Source organism: Phalaenopsis equestris, unplaced genomic scaffold, assembly GCF_001263595.1.
Source record: "Phalaenopsis equestris unplaced genomic scaffold, ASM126359v1 Scaffold000387, whole genome shotgun sequence".
Taxonomy (NCBI): domain Eukaryota; kingdom Viridiplantae; phylum Streptophyta; class Magnoliopsida; order Asparagales; family Orchidaceae; genus Phalaenopsis; species Phalaenopsis equestris.
Window position 1 is genome coordinate 534,072 of NW_018164829.1, and position 19,112 is coordinate 553,183.

Below are 19,112 nucleotides of genomic sequence, written 5' to 3' on the forward strand. Positions count from 1 at the left end.
TATTATGCTTCTCTTTTAAAGGCCAACATTCAGCGCCATAGAGCATCGCAAGTCTCACCACCCTCTTATAAAATTTTCCTTTCAGTTTAAGCGGTACTTTCCTATCACACAAAAGGCTCGAAGCATTCCTTCACTTCAACCAACCAACTTGAATTCTACTATTAACATCTCCATCTATATCACAATCACTTTGAACAACAGACCTGGGATATCTAAATCGTTCACACCTTTTAATAATTTGATCACCCAAAGTTACACAGTTGTCACTAGAACTACTACTAAAATTACATTCCGTGTATTCAGTTTTAGTTCTACTCAAATGAAGACCTTTAGACTTCAATGCAAACATCCATAATTCAAGTTTTTCCTGGGCTTTTTTTTCTCATCTTATCCACGAGAAGGATATCATCAACAAAAATCATACACCAAGGTACATCCTCATGTAAATGTCCAGTAAGACCATCTATAACTAAAGCAAAACGATATGGGCTTAAAGCCGACCCCTGATGTAATCTAACATAAATACGAAAATATTTGGTTAAACCTCCTTCAGTTCGAACACAAGTAACAACTCTAGCATACATATCTTTAATGACTTGAATATAAGTCATGTCAACACTTTTCTTATCAAAAACTCTCCAAAGGATATCTCTTGGAACCTTATCGTAAGATTTTTTTAAATCAATAAAAATCAAATGTAGATCCTCCTTATTATCTATGAACTTCTCCATCAAACCTCAATAAATATATAGATTCCATAGTAGACCTGCTTGACATAAATCCAAATTGATTAAGAGAAATTTTTGTAATACATCTTAACCTATGTTCAATTACCCTCTCCCATAATTTTAAAGTATGACACAACTTAATTCCACTATAATTTGCAAACTCTTGTCGTACTCCCTTTATTCTTAAAAATGGGGACCAAAATACTCTTTTTCCACTCCTCAGGCATCTTTTTAGTTTTTAAAATAATATTAAAGAGTTTAGTAAGCCATGAAACTCCCAAATCTCCTAAACATTTCAATACTTCAATTGGGATATCATTAGGTCCGACAAACTTTCCAACCTTGATTTTCGTTAAAGCCTCTTCAACTTCCTTTTTACTAATGCGACGATAAAAATGAACATTTTATTATTATTAAATATATTAAGATCACTAAGGTCGATCATATTTTAAAAAAATTCATTAAAAAGTTTATTAAAATAACTCACCCACCTATGTTGAATATCTTTTTCTAAGAAAAGTATTTTTTTATTATCTTTTTTAATACATTTTAATTGAGTTAAATCTTTATTTTTTTATCTCTTTGTTTGGCTAGTTTATACATATATTTTTCACGCTCCTTAGTATCTAATCTATATAAAAATCACTAAAATCATAACTTTTAGTGTCACAGGTTGTTCTTTTAGACCCTCTCTGTTTGATATTTTTCTCAATTCTTTAAATTTTTACATTTAAATCAATTTTTATAGCATAACTTCTTATATTTTATTTTCTCTTGCACATTATTACCACCAATTATTTTTATTTATAAAAATTTTTCTTTTTGATTCTCCAAGTACATCTTTTGCTACTTGTTTAATAATATTTGTTACTTTATCCCACATAACATTTGTTTCTTCATGAACATCTAAATTTTGAAATTTTGAATTTTACTATAAAAATAATTTTATTTGTGTCTTTTAGGTTCCTCCATCTAATTCTGGAATGATGAGTCCTGGTATTTTTTATTTTACAACTCTTCATTTTAAAATCTAGAACTAATAATCGATGTTGGGTACTGAAATTCTCACTTGGAATGACCTTATAATCTTTATAATCTTGACGATTTCTTCTTCTCATAAGAAAATAATCAATTTGTGTTTTATTTGATCCATTCTTATAAGTAATAATATACTTATCTCTTTTCTTGAATAAATTATTAGTAATAATAAAATCATATGCTAAAGCAAAATCTAAAATGACTATCTTTTTCATTAGTCACTCCAAAACCGTAGCCAACATGAATATTTTTTAAATCTTCAACCACTCTACCAACATGTCCATTTAAATCTCCTCTAATAAAAATTCTTTCTTCAAGAGGTATATAGATTGTAACATTCCTTCCTTTTTATTGACAAAAGTTATTTCTATCAATCTTTGGTATGTCACTTTGGCATTTTAGACCGAAGGGTGTTATATTATAACAATACACTCCTTATTTATTGATGAAGATGGTTTTCTCAATATGTGGGGTGCATCTTAATCTAGTAATATCTTGAGAAAACATCTAAAAAGCTCATTGTTGAATATCTTATTGTGAAATTGATCGGTGCGTCAATTCGCAGTAAAGAGTAACTGTTCTTCAGATATGCTGAGTACAAGTTAGTGAAGTTAGCACACATTTTTCATCTGTTATTTGCTTTTCAGACCATCACAACGTTCACCAACCAATCTAAATATTGTACTTCTCTATTGAAATTAACATCTAACATCTTCTTGACCTCTTTTCGAATGGGCTTAGTTATAAAGTGGTTGCCAGAAGTTTCATCTTTTACTTGATTGCTCTTACTCCTAGTTTGATGTTGAGTCAGTGGTAAGCTACATCAACATTTACTCTCAACATCTTATAAGCTATCCTGGAGAATACATCTTGCTGCTCTCTTAAGTCTGCGATCAGATGATCTTTATATTCATTGCTGAAATTAAAGTTAATATGGAAGGTTTTATCTTTGACATCCTCGAAAATGGGTGCCTTCTTCACAGTCTCAGTTGCTTCAAGGCTAGTTCCTTTATGTACATCAAACTACAGGGTATCCTCTTGTACACTTTCTATAGCTCAGAGGTAATTGGTCCAAAACAACACAAGGTCTCCTTGGATGATAATAATTTGTCCCCCTATGTGGACCTTTACTACCACATGAAATGTTGAGACAATGACCTTAAAGATGTTCAACACTGTCTTGTTGAGGATGGCATTGTAGGTGGTAAGGGCGTCCACTACAATAAAATCTATCAATTTTGTGAATTGTCTTTCTACCTCTGCCGAGGTCTCTGGTAAAGAATTCATCCCGTAAGTTTTCTTCCTCCCCCATAGAAAGCATTCTCCATGTTTATATTCTTGAAGGTTTTTAAATAGAATTTTGACTGTACTATCCGTGCCTTTGAGAATGCTCTTGATTTGATACTTTGCGATCAAGACACTGACCACTATAACTTCATTAAAAGGATTTTCACTAGTGGAAAAATCAATTTCTGTAAAATTAATGTGGAGATGGGTTGTAATGGCTGACCTTGCAAGGGTAACCTAGTTGACATTTCCCACCCTTTACTGCTTGAGGTTGGATCGGCCTGAAGCTTTAGGTCTGTCTTCTCATGGAATGGCTGGGACTACTGCAGAAATATGCATGTCTCTTGCCGGGACTGTTTCGATATTCTCTTCTTTTGCGGGCTCCTTTCATTATCGTCTGGTATTTGCATATCGGGCCACAAACTTCTTAAGCTTCCTGGCTTTGATCAACTCTTTGATCAAAGCTTCTATCATTTTGAAAGCCCGCTGTATTGTGTCCACTTTTGGTAAGCACATTATTTATTTGGATCATGCAGGTAAAAGCTCCCGCTCGCATCGGCACAGACTTCTTAAAGAATTCTTTATTTTGGATGGCTTCGACAATCTCACTCATAGAAACTATCAACAAAGTTACTTCTGATGATGATGTCGAGGTGGTTTTGTCCTTTTTATCGATATTTTACTGATTAGTCCGTGATCAATGTAGTCATGCTCCAACCTATGAATTCGACTTTTAGGGACTACTTGTGATTCCCTCTGAGCCGATCGATCTCTTCGCTCTTTCATGTCTTTTGGATGTCGTCTCTTAAATTGGCTTTTTGGTTTTCAGTTCTAGAAGAATTCAATAAAAAATTGTATTATTTGGTCAATACGTAGTTGTCGACCAATTCCAAGGTTCGAGCAAAGTTTTTTGTTTTTGAAAACCAAGGACATACCTGAATGGTCCTTCTTGTAAGGCTTTAACTAGTACTATATGAGCGACTGCTAGTTCCAAATCTCTCGTATTCAACATTTCTTGTTGAAATCTGGTGATGAAGCTTCTCAAACTTTTATACAAGTTTCTTGATCAATTTTCAGAAGGGTGTGAAAATTCTTTTGTGGCTTCTGGGTGTTGGAAAATTGAACCACGAACATTTACTTAATGATATGATGACTCATACAATCAAGTTGTTGAACCAACAAGATCTGATTCTTTTGACATCATGAAGAATAATTGACACTTCAGAGTATCATTTACACGTAACAAGCATGCGACGGACTCAAATGAAGTTACATGGTCAGCTGAATCTATTCTTCAGACTCCAACATTGTGATCATAAACTTCATTGGTGTTTTAGCTTCTGCCATTTCTCTTAAGAAAATATTCATATATAGCTTATACTTCTTTTTCTTTTCTCTTTTCCTCTCTGCTTTCTTGTTCAAAGATGTGGATCCTTCATCCTTTGAGATGTATGTTTCATCAGCTTCCTCTTCAAGCATTGACAAGAAGGCTCTTCTTGGCTTTACTCTTAGTAGTTTTCGTTTGCAAACCACGGATCCTGAGGACTCTGTATGAGTCTTATGGTGGGTTCTAGAGGTAATTTCTCACATCTCTTGTATCATCGTTGCCATTCAGTACTTCAGTTCATTTATCTGTTACATCAATGACTCCCTAGTGCAATCCATTTTTCACCCTTATTGTTTTCCCTTCACACGAAGTCTATATCTGGATTTGGGTATAAACTCCATGCTTATCGCACCTTTTAGGATGTTGAATATTTTTAGGACATTGGGCCTTTAATCATTCCTGGGCTCACGTTCAAACTTGTAAAGGAAGCTCAAGAGGATGGAATGCACAATGACTCCATTAAGAGATTGAATCAGTCTTTTATTCTAGGGGAAGAAGAATGAGGAATCAAGAGAAAGCCCTCCATTCATAGGAAGGAGATCATCTCTATTTGTAGGTCTCGAGATAAACTCTCTTCCCCGTTGAGTTGCAAAGAAAATATATTAAAATATTTTAGTACAATGCGATGTTTTTCAACACATGTCGATGGTACATTGTGATGATGCGGATATCAAATGACTCATAAATAAACATAGACATATAGGTAGCTGATAATCAGTGAGCTAAGAGATATTCGACCTATGAATTTGATAGGTCAACTCGTCATTTGGTAAACCTGATAAGATGGTACTCGTTTGTTGGGTTTGGCTTGTTAAGTTGGCTTCTGGTGCTGATTTAACCAATCTAGAGGGTCAATCTAGCGGTCAACTCTGTCGTTGATGCTTGATTGTTGTATTCCCAATAGAAGGGTGGGTGATCGATGCTCACTAAGGAGAGAATAGATGACCGAGTTACGTACCAGGATGGTCGTTTATTGGTTCGCACTTAGTTTATTAAATTTTATGAGAATTAATCACAAATGCAAACCACATTAACATCTAGGGTTTGTTTAGGGTAGCTGCAGCTGTTTGAAAAAGTAACTGTGAAGTTATTGTAGAAGAAACTGTTTTTCAAAAAGGTGCGGTTGTGAAGTTATTGTAGAAGAAACTGCTTTTCAAAAAGGTGCGGTGGCTATTGCAAATTTATATTATTTAAAAAAAATCAGAATGCAGCTTTCTGACAATTACCACACTTTAACAACCCAGATTGAGAAAAACAACTTTCTACTATAAAAAAAATTAAAAAAGCAATTCGCCAAACATAATTGTGATGACAGTCTAAAAAGAAAAGCAATGAGAAAGCTATCTCAAACAGACCATTAGAGAGCTAGGAAGATAATCAAATCAATTCTCTTTTTCGTACGTGGAGATGCTCTCTCTTGGAAATCATGAGGTTCTCACTTGTTGAAGTAGAGACAAGGAATTGCACATCTAAACAGAAATTTTTTTGGATGTACTTGATTCTCTTTTTATATTCCTAAAATAACTTGTCTTAAAATCCTATTAGATTTACACTAAAAAAATATCATTGCCATAGATGGAAATCCTAAGGACAAGCCGCACTAAAGGAAATGACAACATAAATTGTAACTTCCAATAGTAGGACATACACTAAAGCCATCTATCAACATCTTGCATGCCTATAGTAGTCGTCTGAAAATCCATCTAATACATCCATTGCAAAAGCATTCATAGGGACAACACACCACTAGAACACTATAACCTCACTAGCGACAATATGCTAGGGATAATTGCAAATTTAGGCAAGCAGATCATGGCTATTGCAGCCATTGACTCTAGATTCGATTACAAGATTTCAATACAATAACAAACAACAATTGCAAAGCTCCTAAGTGCCACAAAGTGCAGAGAAATAATTGTTCCAATAATAAAATATGATAATAAAACTTTTTCACATATTAGGGGACATTAGCGGTTTATTCTAGAAAAAACATGAAAAATGTTAGGAAAACTAAAACTACTACTAAAAGAAATAACTCAAACTGTTAAAATGAAAAAGATATTTTAATTTGTTTCTCATTGCACATGTCTAGCTTTTTTATGCGTAAATTTTGAGATTTACATCAATTTAGATGCGACAATTTGCAAGTTGTACTCTTTGAAAGCTTCTTGCTAACTGATGAAAGAAGTGATTGTTAGGATTTTTTTTTCATCTGTAATCCTAAAGTACTAATTTTCAATTTGTAGTGCGAAAGATTTGCATAATTTTTGTTATTTGGGGCCCACAGTCAACATGACTATGGCATTCTTTCTTTCTTTCTTTGCTTCGACCCTATTAATCCATGATATCTCTTTTACGTACTTATCAATTGTTGGACTATTGTAATTATTGTTTTTTGATTTTGTTTGTTTCTTATTAGAAAGTCTCCTAGAATTATATGAATATTACACACTTTTTAAAATTTTTTTAAATACATACTACACAAACATTGGAATGAAATAATCAATTCTTTTCAATTGTTGTCGTGTAACCATCTCTAAGAGGAAAGAAAACACCTTAGATTTACAACCCACACAGACAAAATATCAATGCTCACACATGCAAAATCTTATAATGATAGAAATATTTCAGCTTGCAAGGGTGTTTGTAAGTTTTGTGCGATGATTACTGAGTAGTACAGCATACTGGCAAGTAAACCCGAACATTCAGAAAGAAATCAGAGGGGACCATGATGTGCTATCTGTATGTTCGAAAGATTCAATATTGGGCTTCTCAAGTCCATACAAGCCATATTGTTGAAAAGCATGCAACCAATAGGGAAGCACATACTTCTTTGCCTAAAAGTGTTCCAACTTTTAGGAACATTGAGCATGAGAGATACTTTTTCATATGGACTTCTCTTCTGTCTCTATTAGCTATTTCGTTTTTCACCAGTATCATACTTAAGAAGATGGGAATAACTTAAAAACACCTTTTGACTATTATGCTGAGCTAGAGTAATGGGGCTGAATATCTGAGACCTTTTTGTGCGACTATCTGTCCTTTCTCTTTTATGGGAATTTTCTCTCCCATATGTTTTGGCCTTAAATTTGTTTGAAATGATTATTAGGGTGCCGTGATTAATTCAAGCTAACATTTTGTGTCTGGGTTGCTCTGTCTTTTTTCAAATGAGAAATATGAACATGCCATTCTTCATAAGGAATATTTCTGTTTATATTTTGTAGTCCAATATTAACTTTTCTTTATTCTCGAAAGGACTAGCCTTCTAGATTGCTGATCATTTTTTGGTGCCTTTCCAGGTAAATTGAGGTGTGTAAGATTGAGACAGAACTCTGGCGATCTTGGCTCATTTTTCATCAAAATTAAGTGCAATAATGTCATTTCTGAAAGCGACACCGGAGCTCTGGCATCAGTAAAAGCAATTTCAATCCATTTGCTGTCTCAGAAGCAGTTTTTGATATTGGATTCTGTTGGAGATTTACATCTCCTGACCCTGCATGGTACTTTTACAGCGTCAGAAGTTTGTGCTGATTCTTCTTCCAAGTATGCTCATGTGTACTGTCTGGATGTGAAGATAAAAGTGCAATTGTTGGCTGTTCCTCCGGACATTTCCGCAAGTAGTGCTTTCTCCTTGTTTTCACAAGTTTTAAGCTCGTGTATGGTTTTATGGTTGGTTCACTAACGTGTTTCAGGACCCGAATTTGTTTGCATATCCGATGGAGCATATTCGGTACACATGATGTCCATGGCCAATATTGAATCTTCTGAAAAAGATGGTGAGAAAGAAGATAAAAAGGAAAAGTATACCCTACTCTCAGGTATCTCTAAGTAGGGGTGTAAATGAGCCGTGCTTGAGCAAGCCTAGTGCTTATTCAAGTTTGACTATTTCGAATTATTATTTTTTTTTCGAAATTGACGTATTCGAAATGACTCATGAATAGTATGTTTTTGTTTGACTCAATTCAAATTTTTTTGTTCGTTTAAGCTCGTGTTCTGTTTGAAATTAGATCCAATGATTTAAAAAATAATCAAATTTAATATTTATTAAAATATAAAATATAAAAAAATATTATAAAATGTTATAATAATATTATTATTTATTTAAATTTTTAATTAATTTTAGCCAAAATGCCCTGAACAATCTCAAACAAAAATTTATTCGTGTTCCACTCATTTATAAATTGAGCTAAAAAAATTATTCATGTTTAGTACATTTGTTTAACAAATAAATCTAGCACGAGCTACTTAGCAAGCTGAACACGAGTTGTTCATGAATGACAAGCTTTTTTGACAGCCCCATTACATTTCTATTGAACTTGGTAATACATCCCATCTCATACTAGTAGTAATTTGCCTGTAGAAACTATTCATTATGCTTTACTTCTGTCCACTTATTTATAGGTCAAGGATCTTTTTCTTGGTAATACATCCCACTTCTGTCCACATACCAAGCAGAAGACGGAGATCAAGGATCTTTTTCTTGCTTTTTTTTTTTTAACCGTCGTTTAATTGACACAAGATTTCACTGTTGTTTTATTGTGCATTTTCTTATATTAATTTCTGTTGCTTTATCATTGATGCTAATTGGCTCGAAATTGCTATATCTATCTAGCTGCTCAAGTCATATTTACTAGTGAGAAAGTTCAGCACATTATAGCTCTTTCTGCCAAGGCAATTCTGGTTCTTGGTCAAGGTCAGATTCTAAGATGTTTGATCCTCACATTCTCGCCACAAATGGTGTATTAATATGCTAACAACATAATTTTCACTTTGCTTGTTCTAATCATAAGTTCAGCTACTTCCTTTACTTAAATATAACTTTTTAATGTTTGATTGCAGGAAACATATTTGCGTATTCAATATCTTGAAAGAGTGAAGATTGTGGCTGTAAGCTTGTTTTCCCCTTCTATCATTAATTGGAAAATTTTTTCATTTAACATTATGCTTATATCGATGTGAAATATGGTTTGTTTGTCATAGAATGAAGTGCATTTTCTTTAGTTATGAAATGTTTCGAATGGTTGATTTTGTTGGTGTTGTTTTGCATCTATTCTGTGAATGTAATTTCGGTTTAACCATTGTACCATTGGCATCGATTATACGTCTCCTCATCTTTTGTTGAAATTGTTCAGTTAAATTTAATCTAATGACATTGTAATGTTATTTTGGAAATGATAATGCAATTTCTGATTCATATGAAATTATTTTTTAACAGCTGAGTTTTCAACAAATGGTCTGCAATTACTTGATTGAAATTTGGTGCTGGTTTTCACTAAAGATGGTAAGTTATCTCACGTTAGCAATGTCATCTCTCCTGATATGTTTTTATGCTATTTTTTTGCTGAATCTGCTTGGTTTTGGTTCAGAGTATAACTGTTTTGCATTTAATTCCATTTGACGGTCAGGCAACTTTCCAAAGTGCAAGGATGCTTTTTAGCGACAAGCCAGAAGTTATACGAGCTACATTGTTTTTCACTTCATCCTGAATCTCATGACTTATGATAGATTGATGAAGCTGAAAGGTATTTCTTTTTATCTTCTATTATTATCATATGCACGATGAGAACCGTCAAAAAGAAAATATTTGGCTATGTGAAGCCTACTGTTTTTTAATTTTTTATTTTCAACAATGAATGACCTTTCTACTTGAGATAAAGAAAATCAGTTTTTAAATTTCTTTTATTTGCACCGTAAACATCTTTATGCCATTAAATGCTGTGTTAGTTTTTATTTTCTAAAACTACTTAAGATTATTGTATTAGTACATTTACCTTAAATTAAAATATTAACAACAATTTATTTATTTTATTTATTTATTTGAACTATATAATATTATTTGAAAAATTCTTTTGTGGAAGAAATTAAAATTTAATATCTAATAGTGATTAATGTATTTAATTGATTTGCACTATTTGTCTCTACTTATATTAAATATGAATGTTCTGAAACCCCTTTAGTAGATTGACGCCGAACTCATAAACAATGAGGTACTTTTTGGTTTAACAGTTGAATTTCAATATAAACTCCGAAGTTAAGCATGCTCGTGATAAAACATTCCTGGGAAGTAACACCAACGGGGCAAAACCCTGAGATCATTAGGCCAAAGCGGACAATATCTTTATGGGTGAGAGTCCGAGCTATTACAAATGGTTTCGAAACATAATAACAGTCGAAAGATGAGAACTAAGTGTTAGACAGAAATAAATTTTACACCATGGAAACCATCTTTTGAACATTGAATGGGACAAAGTGCTACATGGTGGGAGCCATCTCTTAAATCTATAGGGGGCACCTCTAAAGTCTTATCTGCACGATGGATGATTTTGGCATACGAGAACTAACAGGGACATTAATTACTTAAGTGGGGGAGATTGTGAAACCTCTTAAGTAGATTAAAGCACGACTCATAAACATCGAGACATTTTTTGGTGTAACGGTGGAATTTCAATAGAACTCTAAAGTTTAGCGTGCTCGTGATGGAGCATTCATAGGATGGGTGACCTCCTGGGATGTTATACCAATGGGGTAAAACTGTGAGACCATTCCAAAGTGGACGATACCTTGATGGGCGAGAGTTTGGGCTATCACAGATGTAACTAAATACATTAATATTATTAATATTATATAATATATTGAATATTTACTATAGTAGTGTGCTACAATACCACACTGCAGTATTGTGCCACAATAGAGCCTACTCTCCAATCATAGTAAAGAGCTTAAAGCACAAGATATTGTATCGTTGGATCAATTTATCTATGGCCCTTGGATTGAAATTTGTATGCTTCCTTGTAGGATTGTTGGCCACTTTTTATTTTTCCCCCTTTTTGTAATATCTCTTAGAGATGTATTTATGCTTCTCATATTTTACAAAAAAAGGCACAATATACAAATATTCTTGACAATTTCTCTCCATTATTTTATTTATTAAATAGTATCAGAGCAAGGTTAGGGTTTTTTCCAACCATTTTCTTTTTCTCTAATGTTAGAATTTTCACTTTCAATCTTATTCTTTTTGTTGGATTCTTCTTCTATTCAGTATGTATCAGTTCTTCATTTCCCTTCAAATAACGCGACAATGATTAATGGTAAATATTAGGCCAAGGGAGAATCCCAAGAAATTCAAGCACTTTATCCCATGAATATGACAAATTAATTTAAATGGTCTCAACTTGTGAAAACCTTTTTGAAAAGAAAGAGAAATTTTTAACATCTTATGGATTTATCTTTGGAGTCTAAATACTCAAATTTTAAACTTTGAGAAGAAATTGGTTTCACGAGCAAGACATGATTGTTGAACACCATATTATCGGAGATCAGTGGGTTTTCTATATTCATCTTCCCTCCATATGAGGTTTGAGATTTAGTTAGACAAACTTACTCAAAGGTGAGCGATGTTACATTCGTGTACGAAATCAAGACAATGCTCACCTCTATCAAACAAGATAACATTCCATTCATTGAATATTATAATTCCATGAAGATTAGAGTTGGATTATTACTAAAATCTCAATATGTTATGCTGTGAGGATGTGCGATCATCAAACAATTTATTGAGCATGAGAGATTTTTTTGAGTTTTTGGCATGACTCGACAATGAATTTGATCACATTCGAATCTTAGCAGAGGAAATCTACTTCTTTGAATAAAGTGTTTTCTCCTATGGGTTAAATAAAGATGGAATGTGATGTTCAGTGGTCCGCGAGTCTTGATATATCTATCATGACAGTTTCTAAATCCCAAGGTAAGAGATTTTTTGTCACAAAATTTTTTTCAAAAGATGTAAAAAAATTTTCAAGACGAGTCTTTGATGCATCTACAACAAAAAGAAATGACACATTAAAGATAAATGTTGAAAGCTTCACAAAAAACTCCAAGATTATACAGAAAGTAAACATGGGAATAAAAAAGGATAGAATCGTGTAGTGGATTTAGGATTCTATTCAGAGAAATGAATAAATTAAAGAAATTTCTCAATTATATAGAAAAGTCATAGGATTCAACTCTCTTGTTCGGAATGGTACTGAGTTTTAATTCTTATTTTTGTAGCTCCTCTAATAGTTCTTCTCTTTCATGAATCTTAGGGTCAGGGGCCACTAACCATATAACAAGCCTTGCCAATATATTTCAAACTTATAAACTCTACCCCAAATATGAAAATGAAAATTAAGATTCGACTTTCTAGTTCAGAATGGTTCGAGTTGTAATTCTTATTATTTTAGCGCCTCTAATTTTTCTTCTCTTTCATGAATCTTAGGTTCAGTGGCCACTGACCATACAACAAGCATTGCCAATGTATTTCAAACATATAAACTCTATCCCAATAATATGAAAAATGAAAACTACATATTGCTTTTTAACAACTATTGCAGGACATGGAGACATCTCATTTTCTCTCAATTCAACCCTTAGTAAATATTCAACGCTTTGTAGCTATCTTTTTATCTATCCTTAAATTTAGTAAATATCATAACTACAAAATTATCTTTCTTTTATTAATCATTGTGTTTTTAGGACGTCTCATACCGCCTACATCATATAGATATATCATTATAAACTAGGGTATCATTCCTTAAAAAATATTCAATATATTTTTTCATTTTCAATTCATTGTAAAACTTGTGAAATTGTTAATCATGTTTACTTTTGGAAAGTATTTTTGGAACCTCTAATTATTTTGTGTTAATTCATTCTGATATTTGGGAACCTTCTAAAATTCTTAATATTTTTTGAGCTATTGGTCTTGTTTAATTTATTGATGATTGCACTCAAATGACTTAGATATATTCAATTAAACGAAATTCAATGTTATCACTACATTCTTTATATATATTGTCATTATAAAGAATTAATTTAAAACATAAAATTTTTTCAGACTAATAATGTTTGTGATTATTTTAATCACATGTTATCATCATTCTTTTAGAAGGAGGATATTACAAACCAATTTTTTTTGCCCCCTATTCCTTAAGAAAATGTAGTAACGGAGAAGAAAAATGATAATCTTTTGGAGGTGACTCGGATAATTATGCTCCACAATTAAATTTCAAATTAATTTTAGGGAAAGTTATTTTAACAACTATCAATTTAGTCAATGGAATGTCTTCCATAGTAATTGATTGTAAAAGTACTCTAAATTATTTGGGAGTTTTATTTAGTATATACGATTTCTCAAAGGTGTCTTCTAAAATTTGTGAATGTATTGCTTATGTTCATGTCCATAAATTTTATAGAAGAAAACTTGATCCTATAACTCGTACTTATTGGATATTATGTCACTCAAAAGTGATAAAATGATATCATCTATTCAAAAAAAGATTCTTGACTTCAATGAATGCCACTCTTAATGAAACTCATAGCTTTTTCACTCAAAATCATCTTCGGGAGAGCATACTTGCTAAAGCATTTGAAATCAAAAAGCCGGAAGAACTCAAATATATATTTCAGAATAGAAGTGACTTAATCTAAAGAAGAAATATTTCCTCTCAACAAAATAATATTGTGAACATAGGGAAATGATGGAGTGCAAGTCGTATGAAACTCCAACAGAACTAGGATAAAAATTAGACTTTGATGAAGAAGGAATTGATGTAAATATGAGACAATATCAAAGGTTAGTTGAAAAATTAAATATATTTATCTCCCACTCATCTTGACACCTCATTCGCAATAAGTCTAATAGTTAATTTATGCACAACCCCAAATATAGTTGCTTATAGAATTCTTATATAATTTAAATCAAGTCCAAGAAAGGAGTTTCATATAAAAAACATGATACCTTATAAATTAAAAGGATTCCCCGAATGTGGATAATGCTGGATCAATTGTAGATAGAATGTATTCCAAGGTATTTTATTTTTTGAGGATGAATTCTCATAAATTGGAGAGCAAAAAATAGCTTATAGTTTCAAGATCAAGTATCGAAGCTGAGTTCAGAGCCATTGCCAAATGCATCTATCAGCTTCAACAGATCAAAATTATATTAAAAGATTTAAAAATCAAGTGAAAAGAGCCTATGAAAATTTATTGTCATAATAAATTAATCATTATTATTACACACAATCAAGTACAATCTAATCGTATTCGTACATAGCGTGTTGAGATAGATATACACTTCATAAAAAATAATTTAGCAAGTGGCCTGATTTGCACTCCATATGTGCTTACTGAGAGTCAAATGACCGACATTTACCAAAAGACTTCGAAGCCCAACATTTAAAATATTGAAGGCAAACTTGAAATGATAAACCTCTACCATCCAGTTGAATGGTGAATGTTCAATTATTGCTACAATATCGAGCTATAGTATCCCGCAATAGCAACATGCTATTGTCATGCATGCTACAGTAGTGCCCACTCACTTTCCAATTATAGTAAAGAACTTAAAGCACACGTATCAAGGCATTGTATTGTTTGATCAATTTCTTTATGGCCTTTGTATTGCAATATGTGCTCCTTATAAGATCACTGACCCCTTTTTACTTTTTCCCCTATAAAAAAAATTGAGTTTCTCTCTATCATTTATTTACATAATATTTTTTAATTATAAAATTTACTTGATTGAATATAAATTAATTTATTGTGGCTTATTTTAAGTTAAAATTTATTTTTTATATAATCAAATAGCCTTATGATATATTTAATTTTATTTAAATTGCAGAATAATATTATTGAGAACATTACTCCATTATCTAGTAATAACAGAAATTATGTTCTTATGATCTGCTTTTACTTTCAATTCAAAAGGTCGATTATTTTAATGTTGTTTATGTATATAGTTTTTAATGTAATCATCTGAGATTTTTTTTAAAAAAAATCTTTTATTCTTGATAAAAAATGTACATCAAATAAATAAAATTTCATAAATTTTAATCCATAAAATGAATCTTTTTGTTTATTTTTTTACTGTACTAAAAAAAAAAATTATACTGATATTATTGTTTAAAAAGGGAAATTAATTTGTTAACCTTCATAATGCATTTATTTGAACCAATGTCCCTGTTATATTTTAATTTGGAAAAACATCCTCCAAAATTTTTTTGGACTAAAACACCCTCAACGTGTGAGAGAACCACTCATACTTACAAATATGGACATTTACATACATACCACCCAATTCTTATGTATGTACATATCTAACATCTAACTTAGCTTTTTACATTTATATCACCCAAATCTTTCATATCATATCAAAAGTACCACCATTTTTACTTTAAAATGTGAAATACAATTCTTCATGTTTATAAAAATTGAATTTTGTTTGTTAGATGTTAAAATGCATAGGAACTGAGTGGAATGTATGTAAATTTTCATTGCAAATATTTTTTAAAATTTAAGATGAAGAATCTCTCTTCGTTATGGTGATTTTTTTTTCTTTTATTTACACTAAATCTGCCTCAGTTTAACCTGCGCAACTTTTTTGTGTATTAAAATTTGAGTATTTGTAGTTGATGTTTGTTTATGGGACTCAAATTAATGTAGAGTGGAATCGGTTTGAAATTTAGTTAGAACTGTACAAGTCGTGCAAATTATATATTGTTTTTCAAACATATTTGTGAACTTTTTAGGTCGCTTATTTTGGCTAATTTGTCAAAACAATTGCAATTCACCTTTTGAACACATTTGTGAAATATATATTTTCACACATTCTAAGTCTCTCTTTTTGTGTAAAAACAATGCGGTTAGCATTATTGAACCCATTTTCAAACTACATTTTTCCATGCATTTTCACCTTTTTAAAGAATTGCAGTTCCCATCTGCAAAGCAATTTGTAAATTGCATTTTTTTTCATGCTTTTTCAGTGCATTTTTAATGCTAGAAAAAGATGGTTCGAATTTCTGAGCCCATTTTCAAACTGGATTTGTTTTTCATGTATTTCTAGTTCATTTTGAGCTCTGAAAAAAGTTGCAGTCTTGATCTTGATCTTGATCCACCTTTTAAACTTGAAACAGCAAGGCTATTTTCAAACCATTTTAAAGCCCAAATAATTGATTGCCTATCACAGGATAGTCTTATTCTTATTTATTTTCACGCGTCTTTTCATACGCTGCAAATTCATGAAAGATGTCTTTTCATACGCTCAAAAATGAGAATTGCAATTTTTTTCACATGTTGGTCAGGTTGAGCATTATTTAAACAGTTCGCTTATGGGTTTAAGTACAAGATAAAATTTGTTGACAGACGGTTCAAATTTCTTTCAAATTATTAGTTTGCATTTGGGCTTAAAAAAACAATGTGTTTCATGTGACTAATTCGGTTCAAACTAAGCTTGAATAATAAAATTTGAAATAGTTTGGCGGAGTTCCTCTTCCCATTAATCTAAGTTTCTTATACTATTTTCCGACCGCAAATACTCAAAATTTAATATGCCAAACAGGTTAATTAGTTCGATTTAAGCAAATTCAATCTTGGCATAGGAATATAATTCATGTCAATAAAGAATGAAAATTATTCATCTTCAATTTAAATAAATGCTCATGAATATTAAAAGGTTATCCCTCACTGTGTGTATTTTAGTCCAAACAAGATATATGCCATAATGATATGCTTCTTCTATTCTTGTAGATTTGAGCAATAGTGTTACTAACTAGTTTAATTTCTTAAGGCATCTATCTGCAGCATAGCTTATCATTTTTGAGCGTTCATTGACACTTTCTATCATATAACAGAAGTTCCAAGGACAGCACGTTGTTGGTTGGAACTGTCACCCTTAACTTTTGAGCTGAATGTGAAGGTGAAATTTCCCAAAGGCAAATTGATGTAGCGCTCATTTCTTTCCTTTTGTGGTTTCTGCTCCAACGCTAGAACCTGCAATGCTTACTCCACTGCTCATTGAAATTTAGTGAAAGATGTGTGAGTTCTATGTTATTATGTGATGGATTATTTAATCCTATTTTCTTTTAATATATGAGCCAATACTCCAGATTGCTTTTCTTTTATGCTTCATTGATTAGCTGTAGTCACTGGATCCTTTTATCGTATTAATCCTCCATCACCTTTGTTCCTGCTTGATATATTGTATTTTATCACATAATTGTCGTGACCGGATGATAAAATTTGTTTTTTATTTATTTCATTATACAAATTTATTTTGAGAATTGTTTCTCAATACACATCCCAGTTCGTACAGCAACTGTCTTAAAGTATTTTTTGGATTATTTATAGATGCCTTCTATTATATTTTGCTTTGATTTTCAGCATAACTTGCAGCAGGCTGCACAAAGGGATAGAATTTCAGATTCTTCCCCTGCTTGTTTTATAATATTCCAAGCTGATGCTAATATTAATGACAAGCACCAGGTAAATGCTTTCATCAATTTTAATGAAGTTTCTTCATATTCAAATCTATGTTATCTTTGGGATACAATTTACAGGGTTAATGTGCCTGTTGAGAAATGATGATTTGATGAATTAACAAATATTTTTATAAACTTTATACCATAAATTATTAATAAGTTGTGGATGTCATTTGATAGGTTTTGTATCGGATTTTATTATGCAGCAGGGAATAGTGCTCTTCTAGGTTGACTGGAGATGATTTTGTTTGATTAGTTGTTTTAAAAGCTTGGTAGGAGGGAGGTAACCCTTTGAGGATGTAGAAGGGTAATATCTTTAGTGTCCATCAATGCGTCGGCTGCTACGATGTTATCTACCAGCGTCTTAATCTGAGCAATGTATTGATTTATGGTTTGTGTCTTCATAGTCGCATTGTGGAGCTCATTTTAAGTTGAATGATCTTGGATCGATTGGTGGCTTGGAATTTGCAAGCTAAAGTTTCCCAAATTTTGAAACAAGTGTCATGATTAAGAACGTTGGGTCACGATGGTGGGAGATATTGTTGAGAACATGGCAGAGGTTAGGTGTTGGCCAATTAGCATTCATGTGGCATAAGTAGGATTTGGGAAAGACATACCATCGTTGATAGTCACTGTTCCTGGAGGTCAGGGGAGATCTGTCCAGGAACCCTTCAAATTCATTGGCCCTAATTAATTTGAGCAATTGAAATTTCAAGCGAGGGTAATTATCCGTGGAGGGGAGATATTGGTAATGGATTTGATGTTAGACATAAGGAATTTGAGGGATGGTAGGATGCTGGCTCTTAACTCATGAGAGAGGCGAGTGTGCCATTTGACAATGATTCGCCCATCTCCGAGTTTCTATGATACAAAATGGAGGGGGAGGGGGTATAGTGATGCAGCAACTATGATACCATGAAAGAGGATGCTGATACAAGGTTGGGTGAAGAAAATGCAAGTGAAACTGGAGCAGAGACGAGGAAACTATGTGAACGTAATAAGCCCAGGTTTCTCTAATTTATCGTAGGAATAAAATCAGAAGGTTATGGTGATGATAATTCTCTATTTTTTATCTTCAATAGATGATTCTAGGGATAGTTAATTATAGGGACTAAGTTTAGTGGTTGTAATACACTCCAATGATCCAACTGTAGCTGTCTGTTTGTAGTGACATTCCTGTTAACATTCATGTGTGCAGGAATGTATTATGGAACAAATTGGCTTCTTGAAGGTGTGAAGGATCATCGAATAGTTAGTTTATCTTAAAGCAAGCATCCTTAAAAGACTGACAACAATTTGAGATAAAAATTGCATTAATCTACAAAGAATTAATGAGAGCAGTTTTAAAGAACTTCAGCTTCTCAACAAATATCCCAT

At 32.2% G+C, this 19,112-nt stretch overlaps 1 protein-coding gene across 1 annotated transcript in view; it reads left to right on the forward strand.

Annotated features, from left to right (window-relative positions):
* The window catches only part of LOC110026625, a 20,462-nt gene extending 3,013 nt beyond the window's left edge, over positions 1-17,449 (forward strand). Inside the window, 7 exon segments of the mRNA XM_020727630.1 lie at positions 7,740-8,057; positions 8,133-8,258; positions 9,053-9,177; positions 9,280-9,327; positions 9,656-9,721; positions 9,846-9,962; positions 17,109-17,449. Of these exon segments, the coding sequence (XP_020583289.1) occupies positions 7,740-8,057; positions 8,133-8,258; positions 9,053-9,177; positions 9,280-9,327; positions 9,656-9,721; positions 9,846-9,926 (764 nt within the window). The 3' untranslated portion in view covers positions 9,927-9,962; positions 17,109-17,449.
* Positions 17,450-19,112: the final 1,663 nt, after the last annotated feature.